Raw genomic sequence first — 14501 nt, forward strand, 5'->3', positions numbered from 1 at the left:
ATTTTAAAAATCCATGTCTTAATGATAACAGAAGATGGAAACAAAGGTTCCTTTCCTATTTCTCCCTCCACCTACCACAAGAAATTATATGTCAAATATGAGTTCATCAACCCTTTAAAAGCTGTCAGCATGCTTTACAGACTGCCTTTATTTTCAGATTCTACCTTTCTGTGAGGAATAAAAATATGAAACTTCTGCAAGCAATTTTGCAAACAGGGATAGGGTGGTTCTTTAAAGTCAGAGAGGGAGATGGGGTGCACCAATCGTTACAATATCAATCCATCTCCCAGTTTCTAGTTATATGTGTACTATTATATCACACTGCAAGCTATAGACTTTGCATAAAAGAAAGAGGCAATGTAAGCCAAAAGCACAAATTCCAAATACCAAGATTTTAATAGCCATATGCTTGTGCTCTACCTGCTGAGTACAGGCAGTTCCAAGAACCCTGGCACAGTCCCATCATGTGAAAATGTTAAAAAGTATTATTTATTATAGATATTGCAGCAACAAGATGAGAAAGAAATGCTGAAACAAAAAAAGCAAACCTGAGGACTGAATGAACAAAATCTATACCTATCTGCACTCCAAAAACTTTATATTACATTGTACTAAATGATAAAATTTTCAGGTTTTGCATATTTTGCAATAACAAAGCAGCCAAAATGAAGGTATAATTGTGTAAAATAAAAATGCCATGGGAAAAAAAATAGTGCTTTTAAAAAAGTAAAAATAAAAGGTTTATATAGTAAGTTAATGACTCAAAGTTTGCTATGATAAATCCTATTCTATTGCTAAGCTTAAGCCTATCTAAATTGTAAAGCAAGGAAAAAGGACTCCTACCCATTACTCTCCTGACTCACTAGTAAGTATGAATGTGTGTTTTGGCTCTTTTATTCTCTTAAGCCAGTAGCAAAGGTCAGCAGTGGTACCAATTTCATGGAGAAAGGGAGGACTGGAGAAGGAGACATGCAAGTGTCCTTTACAGGTATATATCAAATAGGCAAAGGAGAAATAAAAACTTATATTTGTGTGTTTCTCCCTCTAAAATTAAGAGTAACATCAGTTACGCAGGCAGATAAAAAGAAAAAAATAATCTTGTGAAAGAATAAAAATATGTAAACAGTTTAATTACAGAAATACTAGTCTATCTAAAGTCAATTGTTAAAACAATTAAAACTTGTACCTTTACTGGGTTCTACAGAGGAAAAGCAAGCATGTTCTATATGATGTTTAGTGAATTATTTATCACTTAAGAGATGAAATTACCTCTTGAAGTGTACTTTGGAGAAGTGAAATTGATTTCCTCCTCCTGGTAAATAAAGGTAAAACTATATTCTGCCAGCTCCAGGGGCATCAGCAGAACAGTTTCACCATGGTAGCTATATGTCTATCAGTGTTTGGCTATAAACAGAGCTGACCAAGCTCATGAGGGTGTAACACAGAAGCTTTTAGTCTAAAAGTATAGAAAGATTGAGTTAGTTTCAGCAATAGGCAGACAGGAGGGGGAAAAAAGTTATTGGACATTCTACTGCCTCTAATTCTATTGCCTCTTTGGTTCCTTCTTCCTTGAGAACTTTGCAGAGTATGGATTTTTAATGTGAATGAAGGTCCAAGGAAGTTCCACTGAAAAAACAAGACATTTACAAGAATAATATTGGCAGATGCAGAACTTCCTGGAACAAAGAACTGAAGAGAAACACATTTGTGTGTGTTTCCAGTGAAGAGGTTTCTGTTGCACTCAAGGCAACTCAGTAAAATGCAAAACACGACAGTTCTAAAGAAACTTCTCTTCCACTAGATAAGGCATTTTCAGAGACTATCCTCTCCTTGAGAATCATAAAACAAGTAGTTCACGAACACTGGATTTTTCCAAAAACAATTCATCAAAAGCTGAAACTGCCATACAAAGGAGTTATGACCTCATCTGAATGGAGGCAAAGTGAGTCATTAAAAGGAAGATCTAATACAAGCCAGATTTCCTGCCTAGCTTCCTCTGACCTCTGTTGGCAGTGCTATTTTCTTCTTGTATTAAAAAGCGTGTCTAGAAATTGCTCAGACTCTGTCAGGGGAACTCAACTGACACGCTTGTGTAGCACAAGGCTCACATCAGCTGTTCTCATCAAAGCACAGACTCGACAATTCTCTAATCGCAATGACTTAGGGGGGAGTCCTCCAACCCAGCTTAAAAATCTCACTTCAACAGCAACCCAGCATGAAGTATTGTTTAAAGTTTGCTTAATCACCTTTCTAATCTTTAACATAAAATATCATCTTCTCATGAGTAAAACATTACATAAAATGGAATGATCTTAAGCCTAATATGCTACCTTATGCACACAACAGAGCGTGCTGTGAATTCATCTTACATCTTAACACTGACTTTCCTGACATCCATCCAGTTAACTAAGCTCTCTCGTGTTATCATAATATACCATCTTGTGAGAAAATTCCTACCTGAATGGTTATTTTTCTACTGAGAGCCGTCTTACACAGCCATATATCAAAACAAACATTTACTACCGTTCTCTCATACTCTCCTGATGGGTGTTCATGTGGCTGCAGATAGGTTTGAGGTGATTGTGTTGGAACCTATTTCCATGTGACAGCCGCAGTGCAGATACTTGTGGATACCCTGGTGCTGAATGCTAATCATCACTACAGCCTGGGAACAATTGCCAGTGATGTCACTTATCACCAGAACGAACAGAAAGGCCTTAATTGCCTTATCATGTGCTTTGTGCTGCTTGCTGGAATGGCTAGAAATCACTAGAAAATACGAGAAGGGATAAAATAATCATAAACCTGTACAAGTTTCAATAGTTAATAATAAAAGCAGTTCCAAAAGTCAATTAAGGAACTCATTACTCTTCTTCATATATACAGTTCTGATGCTGTTCAAAAAAGGTCTTGATTACTTGTATGAAAACTGAATTGAACACAGGTTATGAATAAAATGCATTAAAATATGTAATTTGGAATACAGACAGGACACAAAGCATACATGTCATTTGGCTTGTGAATTTAGCTACATTACTTGACAATATTCTCATAGAACAACTTTCTATAAGTATTTTTAGCTATCGAAAGGTCATTTAAAGCTTATACACTACACTATAATTCTAATAATATAAAATTCACAGAAGAGATGCAAAGTAGGTGCTTCTCTTATGCTAATTAATATGCTCAAATTGTATATCCTGTAAATAAAAGCACCTCTTCCTTTTTCTCTAAATAATGATCATCAGGATATACTTATAATTAAAAAAAAGTGTGAAAGAAAAGAAAGATAGTAAGAATCTGTTAAAAAACAACCCCTACACTCATTTTCAAAACCTTCTAATTAAAATAAACAAAATACTAAAATTAAGAGAGAGAGAATAAAAGCTGAACAGAGCTCATAATAAAACATCCCTAGGTGTTGGCAAAGATTTCATCTTTGTCATTTAATGATGATGAAGCCAAGTAACTGTTGCTGGAATGGAAGCAGGCTGATGAAGAAGGCTTTCAAGTTGAAGTCAAGGATATCACAACCTGTATTTTTCTTATTAGTTCCTCTATCTATACAATTTCTTCCTAAATTCTATTACTTTCTGTATTTGACACCCCCTTCAATAAATGTCATGTGTTGATCAAAGGTATAATGCTTTAATTTGCTTCTGTTCGTGTGAAATTGTTTGTTCATACACCAGCAAGTTCTAAGCAGTTAAAAAAATATCAGAGAATTAGTAATTAATAACAGTGTTAACTTTCAGGGAAAATTAGCTTGTGAAGTAAACTTTTCTCATATTTGATGTTATTTATGCAAGATCTAATAGCAACATTCAGCTAACTGAAACAGACTGTGGGAACGCTTAGCATATACTAAATACTTACATTATTCGAACACAAAGTACATTAAGTTTAGCAGTACATCAAAATAAATAAGTTACTTTTAAGCATGAAGAAGTTATAAAAAGCATGGTATGTAGCAATTTTTTACAGTTTTTATAGGGAAGATGAAGATAATATAATAGCTTGTGAACACAGTCAACTGGACACAGCCTTTTCCAGTTAAAATAAAAATAAATTAGTAGAATTGACATGCTGCTAAAAGGACAGTTTATGCATTTAAAAATACGATACGAATTAAACTTACTTAGATATGTTTAGAAAGTTTTCAGAGAGATTTAATTTTACTTTATTCTTCATCAATAAATTTTCATTTAAACTACTTTTTTATTTAAATAATGCCCCTATGTTACTGTCCACAGACACATTTCAAAATTCAGCAATAAGGAAGTCTGTTTGCCATTGCTGGGTTGAATTCCAGCTATTTAAGCGTGGGTTTAGGGGTAATTCTATTATAATTTAAAACTGATCAAGGAAGTAAATACGTGTGTGCATATATACACAAACATATATAAACCAAGAGTTACTCTGTCTACAAACACACCAGTTTTGTATCCTTGCATTTTATCAAATGGGGAAAAAAAAGCAACCCAACTACTTTAAAAGATACTTTGCTTTCATCAGAGATTTTAACAAAGCCCACCAAAATAAATTATAAGAAGCAAAATACTTTCAATTTACTTTACCAATTTCTAACAAGAGTTAGATATCTATGGTTATGGGTGTATATATGTGAATGAACGAATAAATCCTTAACCCACCATATCTTTTTCTCCAGTTTGCAAGCTGTCACCCGTGAAAAGTATGGTGTAGATGGTAGGATGATACTGTACCTGATTGGCTCTGGAGGTGGTCATGGGATCAGATGGAGAGGACTTGGTGGTAGTTGGGGAAGATGGCAATGTCTGGGAACAAAGCAGTTCAGGAGCAAATCAACCTTTACAAGCCTTAGACTGAACAGTTAAAAAAATAAATAAACCAACAAAATAACATAACTAGAAAATTAAAAGAAATAAAAAATGCCTAAGACAAAAATCTTTCTCCTACTCATTGGAACTTAATGGAATTTAAAGTCAATTGGATAAATAATGCATGTAAATATGCATGCTTATGCATGTAAAAACAAATTCATGACTTGAAATCAAGATGGTGAACTCACATAAATACTCAAAAATATGCTGACCACATGAGGAATATATTCTTTCCTCTCTCCTCCTCTTGGGGAAAATGAAGACTATAAGTAAACAAAAATTCCAGCAAGTTCAATGAGCACACTAGAAACAGTTATCAGTCTATGAACAAACAGGGCCAATGTCTGAAAGAAGTTAAGAGACATTTACTCTGGCACTTAATAAAGCACCATTGTACAGAAAGGACTTATAGCCAGCAAACTGTATTCCATACCTTACAACAGTTACGCTGAAGCTACCGCGTTTCTGGCTATATTCTAACTGCTAAAACATTCATTGATCTTTTTAAATCTAGAAGCAGGTGAAAAAATGTAAGCATCAATCTCGTGATGGATGAACATGCAACTAATACCTTCATAACAAATAACTACAAAATATTTATGATTAGTCTTAAAAACGTTCATTTAGTTGAGCAAAGGTCAACACCTTATTAGACTTCTGTGTTCAAAATAAACACAAAAAAGAATTAAGAGTCACATTTATTGATCATCTTTTCTAAATAATATACATATGCTTAACATTAATTCTTGAACATATTAAAAAAGCACTGCTCTGTTTAAAAATTTTATATACACATTTCTCTTAAAAGTATTAGATCGTGACAGAAGAACTCTTCTATTCTTTTTATAAATGTAGTAAAAAAGTAGAATTCCAATTTTCAAAACATAACATACAATACTTATTCAAAGCATCTTTGTGACATCTTTGCAATATATAAATATTATAATATATCAAAAATTACACTATTTTTATGTCAAGAAATAAGTGTTAAAGTGCTATACAATGGAATTTATCATATGCTCATATAATTACTAACCAAAACTATTTAGAAATAAATAAAGCAAATTTCACACTTTCAGCATTTCTGTTACTTACAATCATTGACAGTCCCTCATAAAATAGGTATACATACTTTTGCACTAAAACTCTTAATGCATATGAGAAAGCTGGGACACTGTGAATGCATAAAGTTGTGTATTAGCAAAATACGGGCTTGTACATATGCACACACAAATATTTTAGATGTATGTTAAACAGTATGAAGATCCATTTTTCATAGTTTGTACATAAACAGGCAGTCAAAACAGGAAAAATAAAACCTTAAGAAACAGGTCTCTATTTTGTGCTTCCAACTTGTTACTCATTGTAAAGCAATAAAAACAAATAAAAACAGTTTAAGCATCAACTGGGACTCTTTCACGATGGTTATGTAGAAAATACTATCATGTATAGGACCTTATAAAAAAAATGTAGTTGGCAAACTGCTGTTGCTCAGCAGGCACCCCACATTGTAAAAATCAAAGGAATTATAAAGGATTCTCCCATGTCTTAAAGTACCAAACATGGGACCATCATGAGGGGTCCATTTGTGAGGGGCTAGAATTATTTAGCAACAGATGTGTCTGATTCCACAGTGGTACACAGCTAAGCTTGTTCAGGTATAGAATTATACTTCTGATTTAGTGAGATGATGCAGTATTTCTCTTACCAAAGTCTGAAATTGCAATGAACTGATTTTTATCATTTAAGACAAAACAGGAAAAAATTACAAAAAAAATAATACCCAAAACAAAACAAAATTCCCAACCAAAAAGAATGAAGAATTGTTTATTGTCCCAATAGGTTTTCTTTATTATAGCTAAGTATTAAACTTCCATCCTGAAATCTCCAAAAGAAAAAAAGAAATTCTAACATATCTTGAGTAAAATGTTTCAGAAAACTGATAATTTGTGTTGTCAACACCACAGTTAACCAGCACATATGGTCCTGTATGTTGTTTAGGTATGCTAGGTTGCTTATTAAAAGGAAAAATAGTTGGTTCTTCACAGTCGTTATCAAACTTAACTAGAGGATTTATAGGGAAATATGTAGAACACTTCAACACTGGATAATGACAATCACTGATACCACAGATGATTTAAGAAACTGGCAACATCTCAATTTTCAATTAATATCAATCTTCCTAAAGCACAGAAATATATAGCCGTAATGAAAAAAGGAGGGATGATAAGAATTTCAGGTGGCTGTTGAACTATAACATCTACTACGTAGAAGCATTTCATTATTTATTTGAGCAAAAGCCTGCTTAAAATACAATGGAAAAAACAGATTAATAAATTTAAAAGCAAAGACTGTCTTAATGTACAAGAATCGACTATGAGAAGTACCTTTTATTAAAAAAAGGCTAAATACTGAAAATAATTATTTTTTGTCTTGTTTACTTGGTGTTTTTTTCCTTTGTATATCAAGTTGTTTGTATTTGAGGCTTGATCGACATAACTACTTTTATATCTATATATATATGTATATACACACATACACGCACACATATATATATATATATATATATAAAATAATTGACACTATTTTGTAAGAATTAGTGTCTTTTCAAGCCTCCCTATAATTCTGAAGATACACCTATTTATTTTTCTCATATCAAAATAACACAGAGTGGTTTTTCAAACATTAAAAAGCCCCCACCAGAAACAGGCATTTGGAGTTTGTATTGAATTTTCACTGGCTGTTAAATATAATACAGTCTCAATTGCTTTGCAGAAACTTTTCAGCAAAATTGCTCCTTAAATTAGAAAGTTGGATTGAGATCAATATTCTGACTTATTATGCAGCATAGAATGCTTTAAAATTGGCAAATCTTTTGCATTAGGCAAGCACTCAAATTTAGTAGTTAGGTTTCTGACAATGAGATGTATAAACAGGTTAGAAATTGTAAGATGAATTTACATTACAAATTTCAATTTTTGAATCTGCTACTTCCATACAGTAATTGAGGATTTCCTGAAATTGCAGGTTGACTACTGATGTTATAGAAAAAAAAGTTAGAATTTCTACCACACACCACTTCTAAAACTTGCAGACTGTTTTTTAAGGTGTTTCTTGAATAGTATAATCTAAGCCATGAAGAAATTAAAGTTCTCTGTTTTCTTAAATACTATTACCTTTCCTAATACCTATGATACAATAATGGTTACAGTATTTTTGTTCTGACTTTACCCTTCTAGAACATGTATTTGAGAATACAGATTTTAAATATTTTAAAAGGAGCCTAATTTTAGAAATAAAATTCTGTTTTAATCATATTTGAGGTGTAGCATCTTCAGAAAGTCCAAGAAAATACTACTACTTTGTGCCCAAGCACTGACTGTACTGTGAGAGACTTCTCTCAGGGAGTACAATAAACTAAAGGGTGTGCAGAAATACGGTCAAATCACCACACTTCCATTCTTTATATTTTTTGATTAATAAAGTTAAGATATAGCTGCACCATGGCAATAATGATTACATACAGTCCACCTGCATGGTGTTTCAAAAGGTCTCTGAGTCCTCTTTGGATTACTATGACACCCTTATATAAATTTTTACACTACAGAAACTTCAATACTTACTCACACCATGGGTAATAAATATTAAAATTGTACTGAGACAATTAACTCTCAGTACTTACTAGTATATTTATATATTTACGACTAGAAAGAAAAGGCAGAAAATATTATTTGAAACAGGTTTACAGACATGAAGCATAGAAAGAAGATAATTTAAATGTGAAGGTGACTGTATTTACAGCTTACCATTTTCTAGTTTCTCACTACAAAGCTTGCCAAACAAAGGAGATCTTGGCAACAACATTACCTGCAATAAATAATTATTAAGACTAACCTAATGCTGAGTTTAGGTCCTGCATATATTTATATTGGTGGTTTTAATCACTGAAATTACTGTGATAAAACTACTTTGCTTAAGTCAATATTTTAATGCACTTTAGGAAAAGGTGTTATCTTTGAAAAAATTGTATTAAACAGTTGAAGACCTTCTGCAGTTAAAATGAGAAACAGAGAGGATTCTGAGGCCCCACTGCACAACTTACTGACTTAATAGACTTTCAACACTATCAGAGATAAAAGACTGCTGCTTTGCTAAACAGTCTTCTTCACATCTGCTGTGATCTCTTTTAATCTGTAACTCTGCCAAAAGATTCTTATCTTGGAGATGTCTATATAAATATATAACACGTTTCAAAAAATATAATTTGGCTAAAGAAATAATCAAGGATTAGCAATTTGCTTACAATTCAGACTGTAAAAAGGCTACTTTGATAACTTCAGTGACTTATGTTTTTTCCTACCTTTTCATTTCTGTAAAGAACAAATACAATAAATTTTGATTATATTTCAGTCTCTTTGCATTGGATTTTGCTTTTGAGTGGAAGAAGAGACAGGGCATAGGGAAATTCAAAAAGACTAAGAGGTAACTCGTGTATTTATGAACTCTTGGGAACCTGACTTTGAGAAAGGAAATAAGTATGGTTAAGTATGATCATGAAGAAGGATTATCTCATGTTTTGTCAAAGACAAGAAGGGATAAGAAGCTTGAAGAAAACCACCAGGTTCCATTTGGATTACCAGAGCAACTCTGGATGAAAGGAACAATTTAGAATTACTATTACAGTAAAAGGCACAAAAAAGAACGAGGACCTCCTCTTTCATCTAAACTTGTCACAGTAACATAGAACTACTACAAGATCCGGTGCTGTTACATAGAAATAACAGTAAACCCAAGTACATAACGAGGCACAGTCATGAGAAATCCTATAAAATACAGGTTTAAGGTGCAATCTAGAAGAGACGGTTACCTCTTCATTCTGGGATACCTTGGAATACAGAAAGATACACCAAAACTGCAAAGCCACCAGAAGGTATATAAGAGAACTTAAGAATTTTCTGAAGAACCAAAACACTACTGAAAATTTATGTGAAGTTGAATGCTACTGTTCATCCCTCAACAAAATATTCTATTCTCATTCCACTTTGAAGCACAGAAGAGTTAATAAACAGCTACTAACTTCACTGCATTCATAGACAAAGTTTTGCATAAATATTGAGATTGTATTCAACACCGCTGAAATAAAACAGAAAATAAAACTAGCGATCTGCCAGCAGAATTAAGCACATGAGGGACAGGATAAAGTACATATATTTTTATGGAATACTAAACTTTTGCCATTGGATTCAACATACAGAACTAAATAGCTTTTTTTAGTTCTTGCAACTTGTGAAGACCTCTGCATATCTTACTATACATTGCAGAATGACAGCTGGTGTGATTTTTCAGCTCTGTTCACAAGTGAAAAATGTTCATGAGAAGTTTTTAACTAGATGAAAAGATACTGTTATCGATGAAGCTACTTATTTTTTGTTTAAATGAAAACTTTAATTTTCTCATTCCACAGTTTAGTAGGATTTACTAGGTGACAGACTTTTTTCTTCAACAGATGATAAAGAAAAGAAAAGCTTCTCAGAACGCATAGGCTTTTTAAGCAACCAATGAAAGTTTCTTCAGGAAGGAAGAACCTGAGCATATTGGTGGATTAAGAACTGAATACAATCCAGCAATGTGCCCATGCAGGCCAGAGAGCAAACTGCACCCTAGGCTGCACTAGAAGAAGTGTGTCTATGAGGATGAGAAGTGATTCTGTCCCTCTGCTCTCGTGAGACCCTACCTGCAGGGCTGCATCTACCTCTGGGACTCTCGAGATAGGAGAGACACCTGGATCTGCTGGAGAAGATCCAGAATAGGTCCACAAAGATGATCAGCAACTGGATGCACCTCTCCTATGAAGACAGGCTGAGAGAATTGGCATTGCTTATTCTAGAGACAGGAAAGCTTCTTGGAGACTGTAGAGCTGACTTTCGTCACTTAAAGGGGGCCCATGGGAAAGATTGGGACAGACTTTTTATCAGGTGGAGTAGTGACTGGACAAGGGATGAGGTTTTCAACCTGGAACAGGTAGATCTAGATTAGATATTAGGGGGAAGCCTTGCTGTGATGGTGGTGAGGCACCAGAAGAGGTTGACCAGATAATCTGTGGATGATCCATACTTGGAACTGTTCAGGTTTGATAAGGCAACCTGGTCTAGTGTTCCTGGCAAAGGGGTTGGATCTAGATGATCTTTAATTTGCCTTCCAACTAAAACCATTCCATGATTCTATGAAGTCTACTGAGTCTTTATAGTCTGAAGAACTCATAATCCAAACCAACCACCCTCTCCTCCATTTAAGCCAATATTTTTAGCTGTGTATTCTTAAATTCAGGTTCTATATAAGCATTTGAAAGAAATTTTTTTTTATTTAAAAATTATTAAGTTTTTACTTTTGTTGTTGATGAACATTTCTGGTGTAAAAGCAGTTGTTTTCAAAAGAGGAACATGAAATTACAGACCTGAGTTCAGACAATAACTTTTGTAGGTTTTGAATAAAGCAACTGGGACCATGATTAATAAACAGGAGTCTAACTCATGAGACATTAATTATCTATCGAAAAAGCTGAAGTGAAACTGGTTCCAGTGAAAGCTTTAATTGGACATTCTATACAGGAAAGTTTATTTATACAATAAAGCAATAAAGTTTTCTTCCTTGATTTATGAGGAGGAAATTCTAATTCTTTTCTATGTTTTAAAAGACCCACACATTTCATAGAATCAAAGAATCATTCAGGTAGGAAGGGATCTCAGAATGCCAACAGTGCAAAGTCCTGCTTAAAACAAAATTATCTTTAAGATAGGTCCTCTTTCCTTCCATAAATGCACAGTTCAGCAATGGCCATCTCTGTTTCACGTGCTTCCTGGACAGGCTGCTACAACATCTGCTACCTACTAACTGAAAGCTGGAAGAAAAATTCAACTAGCCTACAGAAAAGTTGTAATAATTTCTGAAGTAGGTGATAAAATCAATTTAAGCAGCCTTTTCCATTGTTCATAAGACTTGCTATTAATTTAGAGGTGAAATTTAAAGCTTTGGATGCTGATTACAAAGACTAAACAGCTCAGGCTCATGATGTCTCATGAAAACATGTTTTTGTTCCTGTGAGATATGATATGGTTTGAAAGAGTTTGTATGACACTAATTTATAGAGAGAAAAAGGAGGCTAAATGCTCATAGCAGTTTCTGGAAAGAAAAAGGGCACAGGAACCAGCTGGTTGTTGTTTAATGGTACTTATAGAAATAGCAGATGGTTGACATCCATGGAGATTGTCTATGTTGTGTAGATATAGAAGATACAAACATTTTTCAATTAAACATCTATCAGAGCTACTTGGAGGAGAGAACTCCCTGGTATCTACTGATAAATCCAAAGGATTAGGAGAGACAAAAAAACAAGCTGGAGGAGGCTCAAAAGGAAGCGCATAGATTTGCTTTCAAATCTTCTGCAGCTGAAAAAGCTGAAGCTAAAGGGACAGAAGGTTCAGACAGTGATTTCCATTAGCAAGGAGAGATGCCAGAGTCAGCCCCTCTGTGTGCCGTGCCTTTCCAGAAGACACAAAGTGCTGAGGTTCAAGTAGTCAGCAAAGGTCTTACCTACTGTCTTTCTTCGTTGAATCTATAACCAGAAATTTTCTTTCTTGGCTCCCTTCCCTGGGGTGAATGTTGATAAAGCAGCCCAAGACAGAGAAATTACAACAGAGAAATGGGAGCTGCATTCTCATACAGATATGAGTGGCTTTGCAAGACTTTAACTACTGGAATCTTTATTCATGGGGAGATAACTACATCTTCTTTTTGACTGAAACATTTTCAGCGTTCCTAAATGAAAGTTGATCAACTTTAAATTTTCTTCAATCTTCAATGTAATACTTTGTGTGCCAGTGTTCTTGGGTAACATTCCGAGATGAGAATAATCATGTAAAATTTTGCATAAAGGAAGAAATTACAAAGAATAAAGCTTATTTAAAAAAAAAATCAAGATTACTAGTATTAAAATTTTACTAATAATTTTAATTTATTCATACTCTCAAGAAAATAAGAATGCTAGAGTTCTAAGTCACGGCAGCCTGTTATAAAATATTATTCACTTAAATTTTTAATTCAAGGTATTATATCTTTCATTAAGGTACAGTATACTCTGACACTGAAGAACAGATTAATTCACTCCAAATTCTACCTAAGAACTAAGCTAACAATTTCATCTCTTGGTAAAAATAATGGATTTTAGGTTTGAGTCAATTTTAGATTGAGTCAATATTTATAGTGTGTTAATTTATCATGAACAGATATTGCCTCATTAAAAGAGAATTTAGCAATTCATTGTAGTTAAAATTGCTTAACATATGTACATGCATATCCCCAAATATTTGATGTTATATTATGCACCTGTATGTATACAAGTATTATATTTATATTTTAAGATGCAAAGCTAGTATACATGGTACTTTTAGTCTGTCTTAGCTTCATTAGTAGTGACTGCATTCACTAATCCATCCCTCCAGAATTTAAGTGAACTTAACATTTCAAAACAACAAATCCCAAACTAAACAAATTTTCAAAAAAGAGGAAAAAAGTTTAAAAAGAAAAAAAAACCAGCAAAAACTAAACAAACAACCAAACCAACCAACCAATCAAAAAACAAGCCCCCAAAATAAAAGAAAAACAACCTCAACAACTTTGCAAATACATTTGCTGAAGAAATGTGTGGACAACAGGATATATCATCTTCAGACACAAGAGAGTAATTATTTAGGCATTTCACTAAAGAGCTCTGTACTCTAGTTTCTCAGGATCTTACTGACTTACCTAAAAAACTAGCTTCATTTCATTTCAAAAGGGGAAAACCACTTTTTATTGCAATAGAAAACACTCATTTCCCACTGGATTAAGAAATATTGGCATAAAAGCCAATATTTTATCAGCAGAAAAGTCACTCAAAATATAGATCAATTTCAGATCTTTATCTTTCGGGCATAATAATTTTCATGTCTAGTAATTGAGAAACTAATCTTATAAAATTGGGGGCTTTCCTTTTTGTATTTTATTATCAATTATCTAGAGTAATTTGTATGCAAAATTACTGCATACGGAAAAAAAAGTACTTGTAAGTATTAGAAATCATATAAATTGTTTATGCATAGTTTCATCCATCCAAAGCAGTCTGTTGCAAACTCATCCTGCTCAAAAACATCTTTATATAAGCATTCTGTGTAAGTCACTGTATACAAAGTAAAATAATTGCACACAGTTACCAAATTATAGGAAAACTGAACCTTACTAGCATAGAAGGACAAAACAATCTTTTCCCACATAGGATAGATGAGAAACTAAAATCTTTCCTCTACAGGACAGAGAGACAAGAAAAAATTTCACTAATAACTTTAAATCCTGTATGATGCATATTTCCCATTCTCCTTACAGAGCAAATTTTTTTAAAATTAATTTTTTTATTGAAAATCAAAGAATAAAGAATTGGGGCAATAATAGCTTGCAAATAATTTTCGCAGTAGCCAAAGATTTTGAATGAAGTCAGTAAAAAATAGGCAAAAAGATGCCCAAAAATAACATAAAATGAAATTGTAAAAAACTTCCCAAGTAAATTATCCTTAGGTTTTCAAGTTCTTACAGGCAAGACTTTAAATT

General features: G+C 33.3%; 1 protein-coding gene across 6 annotated transcripts in view; it reads right to left on the bottom strand.

Moving 5' to 3' along the window:
- NOVA1 (NOVA alternative splicing regulator 1) overlaps positions 1-14501 on the bottom strand; it is a 141251-nt gene that overhangs the window by 23577 nt on the left and 103173 nt on the right. For 5 of the 6 annotated variants that reach the window (XM_059475322.1, XM_059475325.1, XM_059475326.1 and 2 more), the window contains one exon: positions 4725-4796. The exons of the other annotated variant lie outside the window; for it this stretch is intronic. In XM_059475322.1, the coding sequence (XP_059331305.1) occupies positions 4725-4796 (72 nt within the window). The remainder of the gene's footprint in view (positions 1-4724; positions 4797-14501) is intronic. 6 annotated transcript variants of the gene reach the window in all.

This window comes from Ammospiza nelsoni, chromosome 6 (assembly GCF_027579445.1).
Source record: "Ammospiza nelsoni isolate bAmmNel1 chromosome 6, bAmmNel1.pri, whole genome shotgun sequence".
In the NCBI taxonomy this organism is placed as follows: Eukaryota; Metazoa; Chordata; class Aves; order Passeriformes; family Passerellidae; genus Ammospiza; species Ammospiza nelsoni.